The sequence below is a fragment of the Asparagus officinalis genome, chromosome 2, assembly GCF_001876935.1.
Source record: "Asparagus officinalis chromosome 2, Aspof.V1, whole genome shotgun sequence".
NCBI lineage: Eukaryota > Viridiplantae > Streptophyta > Magnoliopsida > Asparagales > Asparagaceae > Asparagus > Asparagus officinalis.
In genome coordinates this window covers 42460948-42483949 of record NC_033795.1, presented here as the reverse complement: position 1 = coordinate 42483949, position 23002 = coordinate 42460948, and the positions used below count along the sequence as shown (strand labels likewise).

The following is a 23002-nucleotide window of genomic DNA, read 5'->3' as shown; positions in this document are numbered from 1 at the left end:
GATGATGAAGATGAAGATGAAGATGGAGAATTATTTGAAGGTTTGCATTTCTTTCCTTTTTCTCTTTTATTTCTCTTTTATTGCTTATTAGTTAGATTTATTTTCATGCTTGTAATTAGATTTTATTTTTCTTGTTAAATACCAAGAGGCTAGAACCCTCTTGCCTTAGATTTATTTCATGCTTATAGAGTAGATTTATTTTCTTGCATTTAATTCTTGTAATTTTATTTTGTAATTAGATTTTGCAATTTATTTTGTAGTTAGATTTTAATTTCTTATACTATTCACCTTGAGGCTAGAACCCTCTTGGGTTTAGTTTTTCTTTTTGTTTATTTTTATTTTGTTTGATTCGCCTTTAGGCTAGAACCCTCTAGGGAATCACCCTCTTCTAAGAAGTGGGTTTAATTTTAGATTACCCATATCTATAATTGAATCCACCATCTTTAATTTCTTGCATTTTCTTTTATTCTTGAATTTTATTTTCTTTATTCTTGATTTTTATTTTCCTTTTCCTTCTTGCCTTATTGATCATATTCATTCTTGAATCCACTATCTTTAATTTCTTGCATTTTCTTTTATTCTTGATTTTTATTTTCTTTTTCCTTCTTGCCTTATTGATCATATTCATTCTTTGTCACATCCACTCTCTCTATCTCTCCACAATCACATTCACTCATCACTCCTATTTGTCACGCACACAACATAAGAACCGATTTTATATTTTCTCCTACAAAACACCTTCCTCGTGGGATCGATATCTTAAATACTATAACTTGACACGGTTGTGCACTTGCAACCTTTTTGGTACATGTTTATGCCGCATCAGATATGCATAATCATGAGCTTGCAGGCCCAGATGAAGTTCCCTTTCTTCGCTCTCAATGAAGAGTTGATGATGTACAAATGGAAGAAATTCATATGCTAGCACAATGTGGCATTCCTAAAAATAAAATTATGGATTTTATGGAGTATAGAGACGGAGATTATGAGAAGGTTGGTTTTATTAGAAAAGATATTTATAATAAGTGGGGTAAAATATCACGAAGAATAATAGAACATGGAGATGCATAAACTGTATTGAATATGATGGAATAAAGAAAAAGGAAAGATGTAGATTTTTTCTATTTGAATAAAACTGACGATGAAGGCCATCTTACACATTTGTTTTGGGCTGATTCTCAATCAAGAGTTGACTATGAAGCTTTTGGTGATGTTTTATTATTTGACAGTACTTATCGAACAAACAAATATGCCATGCCTTTCATACCATTTATTGGTTTAAACCATCACCGGAGAACAATAATATTTGGATGTGGAGCAGTTTGTAATGAGACAACTGCGAGCTATATTTGGTTGTTGAAGGCATTTAAGATGGTGATGTGTCAAAAAGAACCTTTGTCTGTCATTACCGACGGTGATAGTGCCATGCGTGGAGCTATAATCACAGAGTTTCCAGACGTAAAGCATCAGTTGTGTTCTTGGCATATAGGAAAAAACTTATATGACAATATAAGAAATCGTTCGATTAGAGCAGTCTTCCAAGACCTTATTTCAAGAAAATATACAGCTGAAGTGTTTGAAAATAAGTGGAAAGAGCTTCTTGCTAATAAGATAGGTAATAAAGAGAAAAAATGGCTACTAAGAATGTATGAAAAAAAATATTTATGGGCTGCTACCTACTTACATGGGCATACTTTCTTAGGTCTTAGAAGCACACAACGCAGTGAAAGTATAAATTCTATTCTACACAAATATCTCAACTATGGCATGACTCTTGTTGATATGATTCATCACTATGATAGATGTGTATCAGGTGCTCGCCGAAACGAGGCAACAGATGACTCTAAAGCCTCCCAATTTACTCCATATCTGAGAACTTGTACAAGAAAACTAGAGTTATATGTTGCTGATGTTTATACACCTGCTATTTTTGATCTAATTCAAATTGACAAGCAAAAAGGAAAAAATTATTGTATCGTAGGGCACAACATTGTGGACGGACTTCACAACTTTGTTATCGCAATTGACTCAAATCCAGAGGTGTGCACAATAGTTTGTTGTAAATGGGAAAATGGAAAGTTAGTCAAGTTAGCATGTGAATGCTTGCAACTAGAAACAAAAGGAACACCGTGCAGTCATATGTTTTCCTTAATGAAATATCTAAATATTACATCATTTCCGGAGTGTTGTATTTGGCCACGGTGGACTAAAAATGTTAAAGCTGGATTTGCTTCTGATAGACATGGCACAGTGAATGAAGTCTCAGATCATGCAATTAGAAACCAAAAATTGCTGAAACTAGCAAAACAAGTGTGTTATAAGGCAGCTAAGTCCGAAGATCAATTTTCTGAGCTTATGAATTTTCTTGATAGCAAATTAGCATCATTTAAACTGAAGGAAAATAAATCTGAAGCATATAATGATTATAACTCAGATGATGGAACATGTGAGATAAATGTAGATGAGGATGGAGATACAACAATTGTGCTAGATCCCATCCGAGCAAAGACGAAAGGCGCACCCAGAAAAAGATTGAAGGCATACAGTGAAAAACGAACTAACCGTTGTGGCATGTGCAACCAATAAGGTCATAATATTCGGAGCTGTCCAAGTATTTCAGTAAACAACGTTGACAAACAAGATGTGAATAATGACACTGGGTAATTCTAATTAGATTATGATCATTACAATTTCTGGACTCTGCTTTTTGTGTTTGGAATAATGCTAGCTAGACTACACTCTCATGTTATTCTGTCTTAAACTTTAGTTTTTTTGACATGTTATTCTGCTTATTGGATTCATTATAATGAAAAGAAAGCAAACAAGCTATCTCTTTCATTCTGTTAAACTTAATATGGTTCAAATTTTGGATTTGTGATGGATGAACCGATGAATGTATCATATGTCTTAGAAGTGTGTCTCAAGCATTAATTTCTCTGTTTCTTTCTTTCATGTGGTAATTATGTAGTAGTTGTTGTGCACGGCGCGGAAGCCAAACAAACAACCAACTATGATGCTTTGAGAAACCAAACCAACAAACGCCGAGAGAAAGACCAAACAAAACACAAACACCAAAGTTTTACGTGGTTCGGCAATTGCCTACGTCCACGGGGCAAGAAGGGGGGTGGGTTTTCACTAATAGAGAAGGAGAGTACAAATTGAGATTACAAATCGCTCAAACGAACCAACTAATCTCACCAACAAATCTCTCAAACTCTCAACCAATAACCCTAACAAATAGCTCAGAAAGATCTCTCTTTTCTGTGCTCCAAAATCCCCAGATTTGCTCCTACAAAACCCTCAAATCGTATTGGTATTTATACCAAAACAGAAACCCAAACAGACTGCAAATAGGAACTCTAACTTTCCAAAAAACCCGTCATAAGTCGACTTATCAGTCTGCATAAGTCGACTTGGCAGAGCGAAAAACAGCAACTGGAGAAGAGATCATAAGTCGACTTATCAGACCTGATAAGTCGACTTGGCAGAGCGAAAACCAACAATCCAGAACAGAACGTAAGTCGACTCATGCACCAACATAAGTCGACTTACCATAAGTCGACTTATGCCTGTGCATGAGTCGACTTATGACCAAAAAACTGCTTTTTTCAATTCTTCTCCACAGTAGTTGCCAGCTAATTCTGGTAATACGTGGAGCTACTATATACTACATTGAGTCATTTGAATTGACAACTTTAAGTCATTTGAATTGACAACTATCATAAGGTTTTAATCGCCTGGACAAGTACCACTTTTGAGTCATTTGAATTGACAACTCACTTATGCATACATTAGTTAACGATAGTGATGATATTTGTATTTATAGTAGAAGATCATCAGCAACATATAGCGCACAACTATTACTGTATATATACTATATAGATTAAATAGATGCTCTGATGATATTAAGAAGAATATAGTTCATGTCATAGAGAGTTCATTAATATAACTCAACGCCTTTTCAAAAAATTCATATATGATTTCTCTCCAACTGATTAGTCCCAGTATCACTTTTGATCTCCTCTGCAGCGATACCCTCTTAATTGCAACCAACTGATTACAGGTCTTACTCAGCAAATCCAACAAAACATGTTCAGTCATCTCGTTGCTTTAGCATTTGATATAAGTTTGATCTCTTTCTTTATATCTTCACATTGGTTCCACTCGGATAGAATGAATTCAGCAATCAAAGTTCTACGGAACCTTTTAATGTAGGCCTAGTCAACAAACAAATCATTAAAATTAGCAATCACAAGTAAATACAGTACACAAGGTGACAATATTTAGCTTTCATACATGTACATACCGGGCTTATATCAACTCTCATATGACTTCCATCCCAATATTCCATAAACTTTAATGTATAAAGTCCATAGTCAATCCTAATAGTTCAAGTTCAAAAAAAAAATAAAAAATAAAAACAAAATGTAACTATGTTCATTATAGGATCATAAAATATGGAATTGAAGAAAACTTTATGGAATGTCTTACGAATTAATTTGTTGCGGCATATCCTGAACTATAGTCCAATCCCAAGTAGTAATATCTACATGTCTTAAGAATGTGACCATCTCAGGGGATTGTAATTTTGCAACTTCAATACATGCTTGGATTCCTTGCATATATAAGATATCAAAAGAGACAATGGTCAAACTTATTCATTCAAAATAATGAATGTGAGTATTTAGTATGTACTTACAAAATTCATGCTAACTGTTTTGTATTGTGATTCAACCATTCCACCAAGCATCGAGTTTAGGATTTGGAACTTCCTAATTTGAGGGAGCATAACAACAACATATCAATGATTTCCTTCACTATTTGTATGAAAAAACACCTATAAAAACATGGATAATTAGTCATAGAATTATCAACTGAAATATTTGAGAAACTTTGTAGGGAATATAAACATAATAGTAAATATACCATATCAGATGACATTATGTCACGAACATCATTAGCATATTTTTTTATATTATGAAATGATGATGTGAAATGATGATGTTACTCCTTGTTGCACATTTCTTTGAAGCAAGCCATACGCGAAGCATGATTGATATCTAATCTTATTGTTGTCGAAGTTCTGATTACTGCTTCATAGTCTAAGCAAATATGTATATGCATTAATTATCTAAAAAAATATAATTTTAATTCACCAAGTTACTATTTACATTCACCAAACCAAAGTCACAATGCAAATAATAACTTTATGATTACCACAAATGCATTTGATTTTGTATAGAATAAAGAATAAGTACCTCATTTGATAACCATGCATCAGTTCCAAAGTTTCCACTTGCAAGCAAAGGCTTCAAATATTCTCCAGTGAGAATGATATCACCTATTTGAACAAAAGACTTAATTTTCTCTCCTTTACTTACACATGCCTTGTAATAAGTTATAGCAATAACTTCATCTTGTGTAAGTCCTGGAGGTAGTAAGTCAGGATCTTCCTTTTCTGCTCCCTGAAAAGCAGATATGATTTTCTCTTCATGTGAATGTTTATTACGTTGGCACATGTTGATAGTATCCTCAACTTCCTTTGATTTTTTTTGTGCAAATGACATTTTTTTCTGTACACTTCTTAATGGTTTCATATTTTCTAATGTAGTTTGAGGCTTCTTGCTTCTTTCCCTTTGCTCATGATGAGGTGACACATAAGTCTCACCATTCATCCACTCTGAATCCATATTAAGAGGTTCCATATTTAAATCTACATGAACACTTTTTTCTCCGACGTTACTACCATGGCTAAGTGGATTTCTCCTTTCTTTTTCAAATGATTCTCCTTTAAGGGGCTGTTTGTTTGCCCAAAAAAAGAAGAAAATTAAGGAATAGGAAACCTATTTCCTTAAATAATTGTTTTATGGTTGTTTGGTTGGCTTAAAAAAGAAGGAAATCAAATAATAGGAGATGATATGAGATGAGTTGTCACAATATTATTGGATGATGTGAGTGATTTTTTAAGAAAAGTTGTTGGATGGTTGTTTGATTGGCTAAAAAAGAAGGAAATCAAAGAATAAGAAACCTATTTCTTATAATAGGTCCTATTCTTGTGTTTGGTTCAATCTTAAAAATAGGAGATGATGAGATGAGATGAGTTGTCATTATATTATTGGATGATGTGACCCACACTTAAGGAAATCAATTTCCTTGTTTTTTTGGAGGAAATGGATGGAGATGAAATGAAGATGAGATGAGATGAATTGTCACAATATTATTGGATGATGTGAGTTATTTTTAAAGATGAGATGAGATGGAGATGAGATGAGTTGGATGATGTGACCCATAAAAGTTGTTTGGTTTATTTTATTGGATGATATGAGATGAGTTGTTGGATGAAAATAATATTTTATTGGATGATGTGGATGAGTTGTATGATGAAAATAATATTTTATTGGATGTTGTGGGTTAGTTTTAGGGATGGAAATGGTGGAAATTGCACTTTTTTGATTTCCATGACTCAATTTCCTTTTTTTTTGGTTTTTAGGAAGCCAACCAAACAGCCCCTAAGACTAATGCAAATATTGCATAATTTTTCTTCAATTCTCTGCATATGATTCTAAAAACAGAGATGATAAAAAATTAAGTTAGGATATGTGTAAAAAAGAAGTTTACAAGTAATATAATGCATAACCAAAATTTTAACCTTTGAATATAATTTGCTTTCTCTGATGTCGGATTTGAGCGTGGAAACATCATCTCTCATCTCGAAGATAGCTTGTGTAATTTCAAGCATAATTTTTTTTATATTATTTTCTAAGCAATGCACACTCCGTTCAACTGAAGCCATACGAAATGATAGCATATGTTTGTCAATGTCATCAAATGTTTCATCTGAAACCTCATCTTTTTCCTCGTCCTCTTCGTCTCTTTCCTTCTCCTCCTTCGCCTCTTTTTTTTCTTCTCCATGATTTGGCCTCAATCTTTGACCAGCTTGACCATTGAATTTATTTTCAAAAGTAGCATAATGTTCCTAAAAACATATTTACAAAGATAAAATTAAATATAATAAAAAGTTTAAGTGGGTACTAAGCTAGATTAAATCTAAATAAAGAATCAATAGTTAAACCTCACATACCTTTTGATTGGATGTTGTTGTATGTTGTCCTTCTGAAGCCTGAGTTGTTTCTTGTTGCATGTAAGGCATCGCTAAATCAAATACTACTACTAGCTGTAAGAAAGAACATTAATAATGCACATTTGGTTTTAATAATATAAAATAATCCAATAACCAAACTAATTATCTACCTTTTTTTTGTAATTCATGATACATTTTGTTATCAGCACGACCAAATAAATTTTCATAGTTCTCTCTTGATGCACATCGCTTCTCAGTCCAATGTGCCATTATTGGAAGACTTTTAGCATTGTAATCAAAGTCATTACCCGGAAATCTGAAGTGCTCATAATACCACAACTAATATAAATGACAAGCATATATAGTTATTATAAGATAAAATAGTAAAAACAAAAATATTAGCTCACTTAAATTAAAGAATTTACCTGTAACAGAAGCATACACCCATTTATGTACTTCGCATTTTTTTTCCTCTGACTTGTAATGCTTGAAAATAAAAAGTCAAGAGTGAATATAGCCCAATTGTATGAAGAGATTTTTTTGACATCAACCAGAATGTTTAGATAATATTGGGGTATATTATCCTGATCATTTATAGGAGTTAGCACAAGTCCCAGTAATAGAAGCACAAAAGATCTCTTAAAATGATCGTCTGCTCCATCAGATGAACCAATACAATTTATAAGGTGTCGGATTGTAATTTTCTTCGTGAATGGTTCAACATAATATTTCAAAATTTCCGGGTCAACACTTTCATTGCAAAGCATAACAATATCACCTTCAGCACGTAATCCCATCAAGTAAACGACATCCTTTTCTGATAGTGACACCTCATAATCTCTTATTTTAATTATATGTGTTTCTATATTTACCTTAATCATTAACCAATAACAAAGGCAACGACGCATTCTTATATCAGGAATATATAAAATACCTCCCAAACCCATATCCACTATCGCTTGTTTTTGTACATTTGTTAAGCCACTTACGATATTGAACATTTTTGTTGGATTGCAATAAATACCAATAGACTCCTCTCTCACATTTTCTGCATTTCAATTAAATATAAAAAATAAGTACAAGAAAAATAAAATTATAACTCCTAAATAAATCGCTTAAATATATGTGATTGTGACTTTATTTTTTTTTCTTTCAAAGAAGTCAATAAAAGTTTATAGCTGTATCACAGACAATTCTATATGGTAGATCGCATCAATTTACTAGTTCAGCATCATATAATTTTTAAGTAATAGATGATGGAATTTATGACTCTTTGGACTATGAACTGAAACTAAAAGTCTTTAATTTTGCACCATGGCCATATGTTCATGTGTGATAGAGAAAGTGCATGCATGCAAGCTGTAAGAACTTCTGTAGTAAAAATTGTAGCTGTCTTTTAATTAGCTTATAAACATGGAGATTATGTTTTTAATTTAGTAACTAAAGCGACTACATCATTCTATATAATTAAAAAAAAATTAACCGAAAGTTGCTGTTATGAAAGCTACTACATCTACAACGAAAGCAACGAAAGCGACTACATCAAACTAAATAATTAAAAAATTTAAGCATAAGTTGCTGCAACTATATGTCAGGCGCCTAATATTCGTTTGTCCCAACACTAAAGACAATAGATCATATTATATAATTAACATTTTTTAAAAATGAAAAAGACTTACCTTTCATGGCCTTCAAGAGATTTTTTGGAGACGGCGATCGAGTGCAGAGCGGCGTGAGCGTCATCTTCTCCAAAATAGTTTTTTTTTTCTACAGGAAAGTGCGGAGCGTGACTTGATAAGACGGTAAAAAATTATAACGTGAATTGAAGAATTCTAACTAATCATAAATTCTGTTTTTCTTCTAAATTGTATTTCCTAAAATAACCTTTTTACCTATAGTTAATTACAATTTAGGTGTGGAACACCTCCTAACCGCCAAATCTATCCACCTAAAAATATGAGAGCTATTTTTAAGGAAATTATTTATAGATATGCCACCGGTGCTCCAACAAATCTTTATGGAGCACCGAAGCTGTAGGCTTGTAGAAAACAGCTATGGATTTAGGACCATGCTCTTGTCTTCTTATCGTGACACACAAAATGTATGAAGAGAGGTCCTTAAATATGGAAACTAAATCCACGCCAAATCTTATTTAAATTTAACTAGAACCCCAAATCTTTAAAAAAAAACTAATTGAGGGGCTAAGGATGGCCGAAGTACTGACCAAGCATTGAGCTCGGGTCTAGTTAACCCGACGTTCCGTCTCTAATGAGAAGCAAGCCAGCTGCAGACCTTAACAAACATCGGATGGTAACTCAACTATGCTCACATAAAAATAACTCAACGAATATCTAGGCACTAAATCAAATATGCTCTTCTTTAATATAACCAGAAACCTAACTATGAACCTGATCACAAACAAAAAATTTCGTACTAATAACTATCAAGTATTAACTATCATCTAAAGTTTACAAATCAATTTACCAAGTGCATTTTATTCAAATTTATGAAGCAATGAAAGCTCTAAGAATCAATGAAACTGTAAAAGCAAATAACACAAAATATGACTCTTAAGTACTAACATAAATGATTAACTCATGAAGTACAGGAAACAACTAAACAATATCACACAGTCGCATAAACTAGACTACTAAAACCTTATTTAATGAATATAAATCCTTTGTATTGATACTTACATTATACGTATCAGTGTTTCATTTCTCTCCTGGTACTGCATGAGGCCATAATTGTTCCATCTCACCCCTATATCAAAACCAAACAAGAGTCTTCAGTACACGGCTCTGTACAACTTACTCTCTGACAAGTATGAGATCAAGATCAATCCCCTTCCAGAGTTCTTCCCTCAACGTCTTACCTAATAAAATATGTGCTGAAATTTCCAAAATGCTCGGAATATCTCATCTTGGCTGCAGGCTTTGGAGTACCACGAACGTCAAATACTCTCCACAATCTCAGTGTTTCATCTTCAGCTGCAGATGCCACAATTGGAAACCACGTAAAGTCTAAAAGCCAATGCAGTATACATGAAATGGTAAGTAATGAGCAGTATTGTCGAACTATTATGGTTTTAGAACATCTAATCCTGTGATGTGCTCAGTAGCAAGTGGCTTTAACCCCAAGACATGATACTAAGCAAGTGACCTTCTCTACTATTTTTAAAGAAGCATCAAACAGAGAGATGCCGACAAGAGGAAGATTTTGGACGACATAACAAAATAAATTCTAAATGTAATACGCAAAACAAAAAATGAATGGCAAGAATGTCATGTCAGATACACATGACTAATGTCAGACATCCACAGCTTCACAAGGGAAGTATGAGTTCTTCATAGTTCTTCACCGCTAAGAAAGTTGTGATTGCCAAAACTAGAGAACTCAATTGTAAATTTATTTCCCTTTTCCATTCTTCATTGTATGTAACCAAAAGAAAGTCCATAATGTACAGATGCAGTAAAAAGGTCACTTGGTTGCGTGGTGATACAGTTGCTAAATTACCAATAACAAGGATGGCCAAATTGAGGTTGGCACTTGTTATGGATACATATATAAGTGAAGGATGGAAGTACTCTCTACAAAATATACATTGGAGATAAACCGAGCCAGTATTTTTAAGGTTAAGGCCAAATCTGTCCTAAACACCAATCAATCCACAGAGCAACTATTGCCCCTTGGATTATTTACAAAAAACTGATTAAACATAAATTTGGTAGCTAAAATGTCAAAAAGGTCCTTAAGTTGTATGGCATTCAAAGGCCTATCTGAAAAGCAGGCTGCCTGGTACCCGGCCCAGGCTAGAAAATGGCCCAGCAGGCCAGGCCAGACCCGGTTGTTTTCTTCAGAACCCATCCCAGCCCGTCATGAGATAGATTTTGGTCGGGTGTGAAGACTATCCGGTTGGCCCGGGTCGGTTGGCCTAGCCCGGCCGTTTGTTACCTGTGCAGGTTTCTATCAGAGCTTCAAAATGAGCCTTCAGAGTATCAAAACAGCTGATTGATAGCCACAAAATATCACTGGATCCGTCTAATTTACAGAAGGTTATGTGCTTACAATATTGGTGGAGGTCTGGAAAGAGATGCTAAGGCATTGAACGGGTAGCTACTCTTGAAGAAAGACTTGAAGAGTTGATGATAGTCAAAAAAGAATAGAAAATTTTCGCAAATCTGTAATAAATTGTTTTTAGAAGAGTTGCAAATTATATTAATATAGATGGATAGGTAAACAACCTAGTTGAGATGTACTCATACTGTTGTCATGTGATAATTTTCAAAATGTTGTAATTCTTAGTAATTAATAATAAAATAGAATTTATTTCTCTTTTTTTTTAATTTCTCTGAAACTTGCAAATTGTATCTAAGTGATTAATAATAAGATTAATTTTTTTGGAAAACATTTTACATCTTTTTAAATTTTCTAAAGTTACACATATTTTGCAAAAATTCTAAAGTTACATATATTTTTCTAAAGTTACTTATAAACTTTGACGCATGCACTTACAATCACATTCACTGCCCACCACGAAAAAGCCTTTATTTGCTACGTAAGTTTCAGTATTTGCATTCCAATAAAGCTCCAAGCATGAATCTAGAGCTTTCTTCCTTTTTTTTCTTAAGATATTAACCTTAAGACCATGGGATAAACAAGGGCAATACCGCGTGTAATAACAGTTGTGATTTCAGATCCTGACAAGAGTTATTTCAGCAGGTACAAATATGCTCAAGAACTGCCCTGCAAATGAGCTCAGTTACATATTGTTTGTTTATCCTTCTCAAATTCAAACAATGTTTACGATATCTGTGCAGAAAGCTTCCTCTCAACGTTCACCTTCACCAAGTGAAAGCCTGAGGAAGAGATTCATATCCAAAAATAGGTAGGTTAATAAAGGAGATGTAATACCCCGATGATCGTGACTTGACTTCTCATTTATTCAGTTTCACGTTTCTCAGGAAAAATAAAAGAAAATTTTATAGAAAAAATTAGTTCTCTTTTCTCCTTCCGTGTCCTCTTTCTTCCTAGTAATCCTAAAGAAGCAGATTGACCATCTGAAAGCAAATTAACTCATGCTAACCGCACTTATAAGATGAACATAGAGTGGAAACTTGACTTCATATTGTTATAAATATCATTTTCTCGGATAGCGTATGCTACAATATGGTAACGGGTGCTGGAAGAAGCCATGTTCTTTGGGAAATAGATTTAAGGGTTCCAAGGTGAAAGATTAAGGAGAACCATCAGAAAGTGACCAAGTCGGGTGCAGCTAAAATAGTGACTGAGCCAGTTCCAGCAACTAAAAAGGTGACCACCAGAAAGAGGCAAGGTTCATTATCAAAGCCAATTAAAATTTCTATGGATGTTGTCTAGTTTAGAATAGTATATGTCTACAATAGCTTATGCAAGAACATATTAGCAAACAATGTGCAGTAATGTAAATCATGAGACTGTTGTTGTAAGGTGTGAAGTGAGAATAGCTATATACAGGACAGTCCATTATCACGACTATAAACAGGAATATCCATAATGGCAACTATCAAGTGTCAAATAATGACTAACATTGGATTATTGAATACTAATATGCAGTTTAATCGACTACTATGAAAAACAGAAAGCTCTAAGAATCTGTATAACAAGAAATGTGTGTGTGTGTGTGTGTGAGTGAGTGAAAGACAAGGAATATAAATATTGATACAACAAATAGACAAGATGATATAAAGACAGAAAATAGACTATATATTAAAATTTGATCTTAGACTGTAAGTTCAAATTTCAAAAGTCAAGCTTCAAAAGAAAAATAAATCATTTTTATTGATATTTACCTTTTTACAATGTAATGTCCAAAAGCATATCGATCTATACATCTCATTGTTTCATCTCCCAGGAGTTAACTGCAGGACGTGAGAATTGTACAATCTCTCCTCAAACTTATCACAACCAGGCTAAGTTTTCAGGTTTACGGCTCAGCCCAGCTTTTCCTCTCGACATCTACCTGATAAAATATCTGCTGAAATTACCAGAAGCCTCAGAACCTGTGGGATTGGCTGCAGGCTTCGGCGTATCATGATCTCCAAATACTCTCCAAAATCTCAGTGATTCATCAGCTGCTGCAGATGCTACCATGGACCCATCTGGGCTCGGAGCCATATGTAGAACTCGAGAGGTGTGACCAGTAAGCTCCGCCATCTTAGTCATTGACGGGTATTTCCAGAGAGCCAGGTGATTGTCTGTAAACCCGTGAGAACTTAACAATTCCCTGCCATTCTTGTTCCAGAGAAGAGAGCACACTTGAGAGTCAGTGTGGACAGAATTTAAACGAGCTCCGGTACTTGTATTCCAGAACTTAATGCAACGGTCATTGTCGCCTCCGCCAGATGCGAGCAGATTTCTCTGGAATGGACACCAAGCAAGGGCCTTCACGGCTGATGTATGGTCTTCAAACCGGTGGAGCCACTGGTTCTGATTCTGAGGCCTTGATGAGGACATCGAGAGGTTCCATATGTAGATCAATCTGTCATTGCCTCCACTTGCAAGCTGTTCCCCAGAGCTCGACCATTTCAGACCGCAGACTTCTCCTTGATGCCCTTGATATCGCTGGATGACTTGTGATCGAGTTCTCACGTCACGGTTGACAATCTTCCCGTCTTCCCCACCAGATGTCAGGATGCTTCCGTTCCAACAAAGAGAGAGGACTCTGGATTCGTGGGCTCTTCGCAGAGTCCTCAGCAAGCGATTCGACTGAGAATCCCACAGCTGGATGTCAGAAGATGTCAACCCAACAGCGATACGCTCCCCGTCCGGAGCCCAGCAGACACTCGTCACGGGCCCACTCTCTTGATCCACAGTTACCAGCTCTGATGTAGATCCCCCGTTTGCGTTGCTCCACAAGTAAACCGTATCCTCAAGGGCGATTGAAAGGACACCCTTGCTCCCCCAGTCCAACAAATTGAGATAGAAATCATCCAAGAAGCCGGGTAGATCCAAGGTCCTCTCTGGTTTCAGAGGGATGGACCTCTGCCGCTTTCGATGCTTCATTGGAGGAGGAGGAGAGTACTGTTCAGCATAAGGAGGAGTCTTCAGTGGTGGTTTGTTCCTGAAGGCGAGGATGCGGGTTCTGTCCACCCCGAGAGCCTTTGCGAGACATTTCCGGTATGCATCTTTCGACGACGGAGAAGTTGATTCTGTCGCTGCATTTTCCCCCTCCTTGTCTGGTGCTGACTGAGTAAGCTGATAACGGGCGAAACCGAAATCCATAGCAGACCGATTCGGGATGTACCTCTCAGCATTGTGTCGGTAAGGACGAGGGTTTCCGTTGATGGGCAGGAAAGGATGAAGAGAGCGGTACCCAATTCTTGATCGGCCTCTAACAGTAGAGGAAGACCCTGCATCCATTGTAAATTAACAGAATACGTATAAAAGGGGAAAATAACAAGCTAGGAAGAATTGAAACCCTAGAATTCTCGTCCGCTTGTCTGCAACAAAGAAAGTGTTAGAAAGCAGCAAACTTTTAAAAGAAAAACCAATAAATAAACTAATTAGCAGTGGAAACCCTAGAATTTCTTCCTGCAACAAAGAAAGCGTTAGCGAGCAGTTAAAAGAAACAATTTTTAAGTAAATTAGAAAGAAAAAGAGATCACAGCGATTCGATTGATCGATCGTTGAGTGCTCGAGAGTGAGAGAGATCGGATTCCTTCTTCTTCTTGTTCTTGATCGATCGATCACAGAGAGAAGAAGAACGAATGCGAGAGGTGATTTAAGATTGATATTTTGGGGGGTAATCAAGTGGATATTTATATAAAAAGGAGGCAGAGCGTTAATTGTACGCAACTAAGAAAAGGCGGTTTGAGAATGGGAAATTTTTCCCGCGTGATGCTAGAATCAGGAAACTTTCGGGCCAACCCGGTTCGGATCCGACCCGTAGTTCCCGTGGGCTTTGTTGATGGAGTTTGGTCTTGAGAATAGATTGAGCATCTCCAAGAGTGATATTAGGTTTTCTCTATATTTGAGGAGTAAATCTCTCATCCTAAAAAATAGGGAGTCAAATAATGAGTAAGTGCTCCAACAATACTCTCCAAATAGCTACGTATCTCATGTCATTGACTAAATAACTAAATATAGGGAGTAGGAGGGGGAAAGTTGCTCCAACAATGCTCCCTATGTTGAGACTAAATATAGAGAGTCACTTTATTATCCTTGATTTGGAATATCAAATCATATTCTCTATATTTAGTCTCCAACATAGGAAGCCTGAGCAACTTTCCCCCCTCCTACTCCTTATATTTAGTCTAGAACATGAGATAGGGAGGCTGTTGGAGATGCTCACCTAGACGTTCTTAGGACCTAGACGCAAATGCTTTAAAATATGTACATATTCAATATTATATAAGTATTTATGTAGATTTTTAATTTTTTCTCTTTTTAACGTGATTCGTTTGTTTGGTCATGTTTACATGTGATAAAAATTGCTTAAACATAAGAAGTATAGGATGCATAAAAAATTGGTAAATTCTCATTCTTTTTCTTTTATGAATAATTTATTTGATTCTTAATAAATTTTCACGTAGCAGGTTAACAAGAATTAGCAAAATCAATGACCCTTAATTTTTCACTGTCAAAAATAACCCCCTATGTAAATTTATCCGCACATGTGAATATTGATTCTAGGATTTTTTTTTTTTTCCCCTCCTTTTTTTAAATGTTGAAAGTTGAAGGGGATTTCATGAGAACCCCAAAAGTCAAGTAAATTGATATTTTGAAGATAAGGGGATTTACTTCGAGAAACATATATTGGCTTGTATCGGTTCGATCCTAACATGATTCCGTCCTAATATAACCAATAACTTTGGCTCTAAGTTTAATCCAATATATTTCAGATTAATTTGTGTAGACTCAAGTAAATTTGTTAAGTTACCACTTGAAAATTTTATTAAGTTTTCATTAAACGTAATGTCCAAAGGTCTATATGTTCTAATTGGGGTGTGTCTAGCAATCTCTCAAATGGGGCTAGTATTAGTTGTGGCCCCATTTTAAGAAAGATTCAATTTAGAAAAGAAACTGGTCGAGAATTGATCTAGTTTTCCTTAAACGAAAAAAAAACATCCTTTCACTCTGGTTGTCTGTAGGGCTCTCCCTCTCATTTAATTCAAAACTGCTTTAGAGTAAAACTAGGTCAGGGTTGATTTTCGTACTGTTTTTTATGAGTTGCAAAACAAATACTTAAATTTAAGTTTAAGATTGAATAAAGTATTCAATGCTATGCAACAAGTTTAATGAGGAGATTGCATACATGCATCATCATTCTGTCACTCTTTACTTCACCTGTCCTTATTAGATTTTAGAAAAATGATAGGGGCACACCCCCAACCACATCCCAAACCACACCCCCTCTCTCATATGCTACAGTACATCGGGCCCCACATGGGATTTTAAAATTTTAAAATCTCATGTGGGGCCCGGTGCACTGCAGCATATGAGAGAGGGGGTGTGATTTGAGCTATGGTTAGGGGTGTGCCCCTAGTGCCACCTTTGATTTTAATCTTTTGTCTCTGTTGCGAATGTTAATCCACAAAATAAATAGTTACCTTAGCAGAAAAATAGATATTCTCATTTTGATATTCACCTTTGGGACTCCTTTCTTGATGTGATGATTAGACAACACAGATGAACTCCTTTATTCGCATCTGATTCGTGATCATCGACACCACGGAGTGGTTGCGGCAACAACAGAAGGACTCCTTTGCTCGTGTCTGAATTCGCGATCGGTGTTGATGCTGCGAATTTTATAATTCTTTCTTTTGTTTTTTCTTTTAAACTACTTTAGACAATCTATTTACTATAATCTGAATACACTATTTTCAAATTCAACAATTAGAAAATTTGTAATTTAGCAATCAGAAATTTTAAAATCTTGCAATTTATTTTTATCTTCTCCATCAGCTGAATATTGGGTATGGAGCAGTGAAGGAGAAGATTGTTTAAAAAAAGTACAAATTTACCCTTAAGATAAAATGAAATAAAAATTTAGTAAAAAAAAAATCGTTTTTGGAGTGCGGAAGCAACACTCCTTGTATGATCCTTCCCAAACACATCATTCGACACCCTGAAATCTTCAAAACTAGAAGAAAGTCAAATTTAATAAAAATGAAACGAAGTTTTAACACAAGTCTGCAACAACATAACAATGTTAACAGTTGTTTAGCATCATAAACCAAAAGATAATTGTAATATAAATAACATAATAAAAGTTGTCTATCCTTTCTCCGGAACACTAAGGCTCGTTTGGTACGCGGGAATGAGCGAGAATGAAATGCAATTCCAACTCTTTTTTCCCACGTACCAAACACGATGTATTTTTAGATGTTAGAATTGAAATTCCCACTTCTTATCAATTCTCACTTTATGTGGGAATGGTCATTCCCAATCATTTAACAAGGAATTGATATTCCCACTTAAGTATGAATAAAAATAATCAAATAAATTCTAATTATACCCTCCTTAAAAGATACAAATAGATATAAATTCCCTTATAAAAATTGTTTTTATAAAAAATTAACTTATCTTCGCTACTAGTACAAATATATAAATAAATATAAGCATGAATATAACTTGCCCAAGTTCCAATATACAAACATCGTCCTAAGTAAATTTATATCACTGACCTTGCCATAGTTCCAATATATTGTGATATTATTTTTTTTAATAAATCTCTGATATCGTTCATTCGTTCCTAAGAAGTATATTAACGCGGACCTTGCCTTAGTTCCAATATCTTCTAATAAACTAGATATACTTTGGAGTGACAAACTAGTTTATCATTTACAATTTCAAAACTTAATATTTTGATACTTTGATGGTTGTCCAATTATTTTGCTTGTACTATTTAATGGATATTTTGATTAGAATTTGGATATTTCTAATAATTTGTCGAATGTGATAGTTTATGCATATAAAATTTTACACTATAGATACTATCGTTTATATTAATTTTGACATATGGATGATAAATTGCACTTTTTCCCTTTATTTTCCCCCCGAACATGAAATCTCAAAATTTCTTTTATCAGGAGATGTTGTGAAGAGTGTCCAATATATGCAATATCTCTTATAAGGCATTCTTTTCTTCACTAACGTACAATGAAGTTAGTAACATTAGTTGCTCGTACAAATAATAGAGATGTAGCACTAGAAGTTAGAAAAGTGAAATTATAATTATTTATAATTAAAAATAATTTCTATGAAAATTATTTTTCAATTTGTAAGCCAAAAGTCCGAAATTGTTGCCGAAAAGGTGTGCCAAAATATAACTATTACATGAAAATTTATTTCTCTAAGAAAAAAATATTATTTCTATAAAACTTATTTTTCTAAAAAATAAATTATTTAGTCATTTTTAAAATATTTTTAATTTTTTTTAAATTTTGTGTTTTTTTAAGGGCATTATTAGAAAACTAAATTTTATTCTCACTTGTGAATAAATGATACCAAACGTGAGAATAAAAATTAGATTGTCATTCCCGTTTTATTATTTAAACGCGTCCAAACATGAGAATGAGAATGTGGATTCCATTCTCACGTCTATTCCATTCTATTCCTACATTCTTTCCATTCTCACTTGACTTCATTCTCGCGTATCAAACTAGGCGTAAGAGTATGCTTGGCAACATACTTATAAGTTACTTATCTTACTTATAAGTATTTTGGTATTCCAATGATGACTAAAAGACTATCCATCACTAATTGCAGAAGCTTGGTAGAGAAAATTACACAAAGGATGCACACTTGGGAGCAAGGGCAGATTCATGTATGGTAAAATAATGTCACGTGAGATCACTTCTCCATAGGATCAAACCCATCATATGTGTTAGAAAAAAATAATGTGATAGAAAAAAAATACATTTTAATGAAATATTTTATCATAAAATAATTATTAATTGAATAATGTGAATATTTGAATGAAATAACTTTTCATTAAAACAACATATCAATGAACAGATTAATAGAATTTGGTACCACAAACCAATACTCTCATCTAACAAATCTTTTTATACACAAGTATTTTGGCGGGTAATTTTTAGCCTTCACGTACCCACTCTAGCGCAGCCTCAACCAGAGAGCTCAGAGCTCTATTGTGCCGACTCAACCCTACACTTCCAGAGAAAACATTGAAGCATTCGAGCTCCGACATTGTTTCTGCAACATTTTCAAGCTCAGCTTCCAACCCGAAGCTCTTGAAAGATGTCACGTACTTCTCCTCGTCAGATCTCATCAACCAGATCGCAAGCTCGATCAGAAACCTCCTGATTCTGGGAACTTTTATTGAAGGGTAACTGTACGTGTTCAGCAGTTTCACCAGTCTCTCCGCAAACTGATCCTCTCGAATTCCTGACTTCTCAAGTTCTTTCATGTATTCTTCATAGCTTATGACGTTGAAGATTTGGACAGCAAGCCCGAGCGAAACCTCCAACAGCTTCATCTCCTCGACCATGATCGCATTCAGCACCTGCAAAAAATAAGAACTGAAATTTGGGGGTTGTTTTTTAAAAACTCGCACTTCGATCATTTGACCGTTAATGGGTAACAACGTGTGCAAAAATCCCCCCTAAAATTCCGGGGTGTTTAAGTGATATTAACCAAAAAGAAAAAAGCAAAATCCAAGGAGTGAGAGTATCTCACAGTAGGAAGAGCATCCGCAACTCCACGCAACCGAGAAACAAATTCAGTTCCATTGAAAGCGCACAGATTCTTCAAGATCCTGATAGAACTGATTCTTACTGTAGGATCAGCTAGACAAGCTACGAGCCTATCGATGACCCGCTCTCCCTTCAGAATTCTTTCGCAGTTTCGTTCATTCTCCAATGCCAGCATCGCCAACGCCTCCCCTGCTTCTGTTCTCAGCTCAATCTGTTGCTGTGTATCACAACCCTCTCTGAAAAATAACCTGAGAAGCTCTTTGATCATCCCTCCTGTAGCCCCGATCCTCTCTCTTGCCTCCTCGTCCATCGCCAAACTCGTCAGAACTTCGATCCCCAGCTTCTGCAGCATTATATGATTCTCTGCGTACCGTAAGATTTCTCTTATGTTGCTGACTGTAAAAACAATCTCTGATATCTCCTGTCTTAATACTCTCCCTGTGTTGCCTGTGGTGCTCGCTAGCATCTTTACTACTTGAAGTGATCAGTTCGTCCTGCACAATCTCCCATTAATGCTAGTGAAATCGATGATTTTGGTGAGTAAGCCTCTTGTGTTCCCAATCTTGCCACAGTTATCATGATCATTTGCGAGCTTCTTCAGTATAAGCAGACCTAAGAGATTGAATGCTGAGGACTCATAGTCAGCAACCTGATCGACTATGATGCTTCTATTGCTTATTTCATCAGGCTTTGAGGGTGAGCTTCGGCCTGTGAAGAGTAGGGATGAGATTGATTCCATCGCTCCTGGAATCCCAGCGACACGAAGAGCGTTCTGCTTCTTTCCTGCGAGTTTCGATACAATCACTGCTGCAGACTTGCGTATTTCCTCTTCAGTTGGGTTCTTCCAGTTCAGCATCTCAATCAGTCTCTCCATGACTGCAGTCGAAGTGCCAATCTTTCGAAGGGTCTCATCAGCAAACCGGTGGTTAGTCACGAATTTATGAAGAATTCGTACGCCAATTAGTTGTTCATCTCTGGAACTTGAAGAAAGAAGTTCTTCTGCAAACGAGACTAAGTCCATTTTCAGTCCGTCAAAGATGCTCCCGTTGACACATCTCGAGTACGAGTCATAGAAGAAGCGTCTTATTGATACCATTCCTGATGGACCGAAATCGCACTCATTGTTCACTTCATCCAGCAAACTCTGAAAGCTGACTTTCCATTCCCAGTAAATTTTTTCAATAAGAAATAACAAGGCCTCGGCAAGAGCAAGGCCATAGAATATGTTGAGCGCCGACTTGAGATTTTTTCTGTCTCTGTCGTCTCTCTCAATGTTACCGTAGTCCTGGAGGCTCAGCCTCATTAGTGACAGCGACACACAGGCGCAGGCCGAGAGTATCTGAAGCCAGTAGAGTACTTTGCTGATGTTTCTTGACAGAAACATCCAGCTGGCGTAGGGCAGAAGAGGAACGTCATCTGAGCTCCAATATCGCCTAGTTGGAGAATCGGCAATTGTGCTTCGAGTTGAAACGACTCTTCTGACGTCATCGGAGATGGTGGCAGATGATGATGGTCTGAATATGAATTTGATAACCTTGATCATGAATTGAGAGCTGGTCTTGATTGCACGAAAGCTGGACCTGGAAGTAGAGATGGAAGTTGGTCGAGTAATTATCAAATAATTCAATTATTGTTCGTTCAGATTTGGGTTGAGATGTCATTTAACTGAAATCAAGAATCAGATATCAGCATTTAGACATTATATTTTAGTTTAGAGTAATATTTGATTCCTTATATCTACTGTTATAACACGCATATTATGTCTGGATTCTCTGAATATTTCTATTTTAGTTTAGATTCTATGCTAATTTTAGAGACTAAATTTTATTTATTAACTAAATATCCAATGTACATGTTTGTACCATAAATAATATTTTTTTAATTATGAATCTAAATCCTATTTCAAAAACCACACTCTTTTGCCAATGAAAGTGGGGAAGCCTAATGCACGAAGCTATATAATATTAATTAGATAAATGTAGCTTAATTTGAATTTGGACAAATTCAGAAAAAGGAAATTTCAGGTTCGAATTCAACGATTTCAGCCAAATTCAAATATGAACAGCTCGGTATTTAATTTGATGCAATACGCTTCTAAGTCCAACCTGCCAGCCTCAGTAATAGACCAAGTTGCCTGATGCTGCCACTCAAGCTCATGACTTCTGCTGAAAATCCTGTTCCCTTCAATCAACAGAATCACAGTAATAAACCAGAAATCTTTCGTATCAAGAGCGATGGCAAATCCACCGAGGAGGACGACAGTTGCCCAGATGAACCCGAGAGCTCCAATCCCGCTCGCAGACTTTTCAAGAATCGCAAGGCGAAGAGCAAACAGAGTCAGTTTCTTCTCTGGAGCCTCCACAGAGTTTTCGGCGCAGCGCATAGTGTCGATTCGATACTGCTCGCTCTGAGGCTCGAACACAGTCGACACCCAGCTGTCCGTGACTCTCTTACCGCTGCTTTCACTCGTTTCGTCGACGATCTGCAGTCTCACAGACTGACCATTCTCATCCATTTTTTTTTTTTTGGTGTTTTAGAGATCAATGAGGTGAGCTCAGAGATAAGATACAACCACGTTTTATAGCAGGAGCATAGATATTGATGCTTTAAGCGAGAGAAGAGTGAGAGAAGTCGGCTTCTGTTTTGCTTAAAATTAGATTTGGCTTCTGTTGAGAGTGCTGCAGGCTAAAAAAAGCAACGGGAGGCCTAAGTTTGGGATCGGTAGGTAAGTGAAAGATTCAGATAGAATGGCAATGACAGCGATTGAGTCGAGTCATTTCGGGTCGATCTCTGTATATGTCAGACTCATGTTTAATAATGGGATTTATCCATATGAGTTCCCCTAGTATCCTTGCGTTGTTTCGACTCTTGAACTTACTTCATCCCTCTAGTTTTATTTTTGCAGACGGGCCCCTGAGGGTAATTTTTGTTTTCTTTTACGCTCTGATGAAGGGTCGAAACACTTGCACCTAGGGTGCCTATTCGCAAGAACTAAAACCAGAGCTAGCGGTAGTAAATTCAAAACAGCGATACTACGAGGGATCTATCTGCAGTTAGCCCTACCTACATTCAGCCGTTTTGACGGAATGATGACATGTGAGGTTCTATCTATTTGTCGGTATAAACGGACCAATCCGCATATGATCTGTAACCATTTACGTTCGCCGGATATCTGAGATTACAGGTTGGATTCGGATCAAATACATCGGATCGGATCTCCACA

General features: G+C 35.8%; 3 protein-coding genes and 1 pseudogene across 3 annotated transcripts; 1 reads left to right on the top strand and 3 right to left on the bottom strand.

Annotated features, from left to right (window-relative positions):
- Window positions 1255-2586, top strand: LOC109831111 (protein FAR1-RELATED SEQUENCE 5-like). Its single transcript, XM_020398451.1, has one exon. It carries the CDS (start codon window positions 1255-1257, stop codon window positions 2584-2586), a length of 1332 nt encoding a protein of 443 aa, XP_020254040.1.
- On the bottom strand, window positions 4802-7582 carry LOC109831110. Its single transcript, XM_020398450.1, has 5 exons — window positions 7252-7582; window positions 7082-7174; window positions 6619-6976; window positions 5259-5713; window positions 4802-4837 (listed from the first exon to the last, which is right to left on the bottom strand). Exons 1-5 carry the CDS (start codon window positions 7306-7308, stop codon window positions 4802-4804), a joined length of 999 nt encoding a protein of 332 aa, XP_020254039.1. The 5' UTR covers window positions 7309-7582.
- On the bottom strand, window positions 9722-14854 carry LOC109830716 (cell division cycle 20.2, cofactor of APC complex-like). Its single transcript, XM_020398079.1, has 3 exons — window positions 12913-14854; window positions 9957-10071; window positions 9722-9844 (listed from the first exon to the last, which is right to left on the bottom strand). Exon 1 carries the CDS (start codon window positions 14480-14482, stop codon window positions 13079-13081), a length of 1404 nt encoding a protein of 467 aa, XP_020253668.1. The 5' UTR covers window positions 14483-14854; the 3' UTR covers window positions 9722-9844; window positions 9957-10071; window positions 12913-13078.
- Window positions 19043-22990, bottom strand: LOC109830714 (annotated as a pseudogene).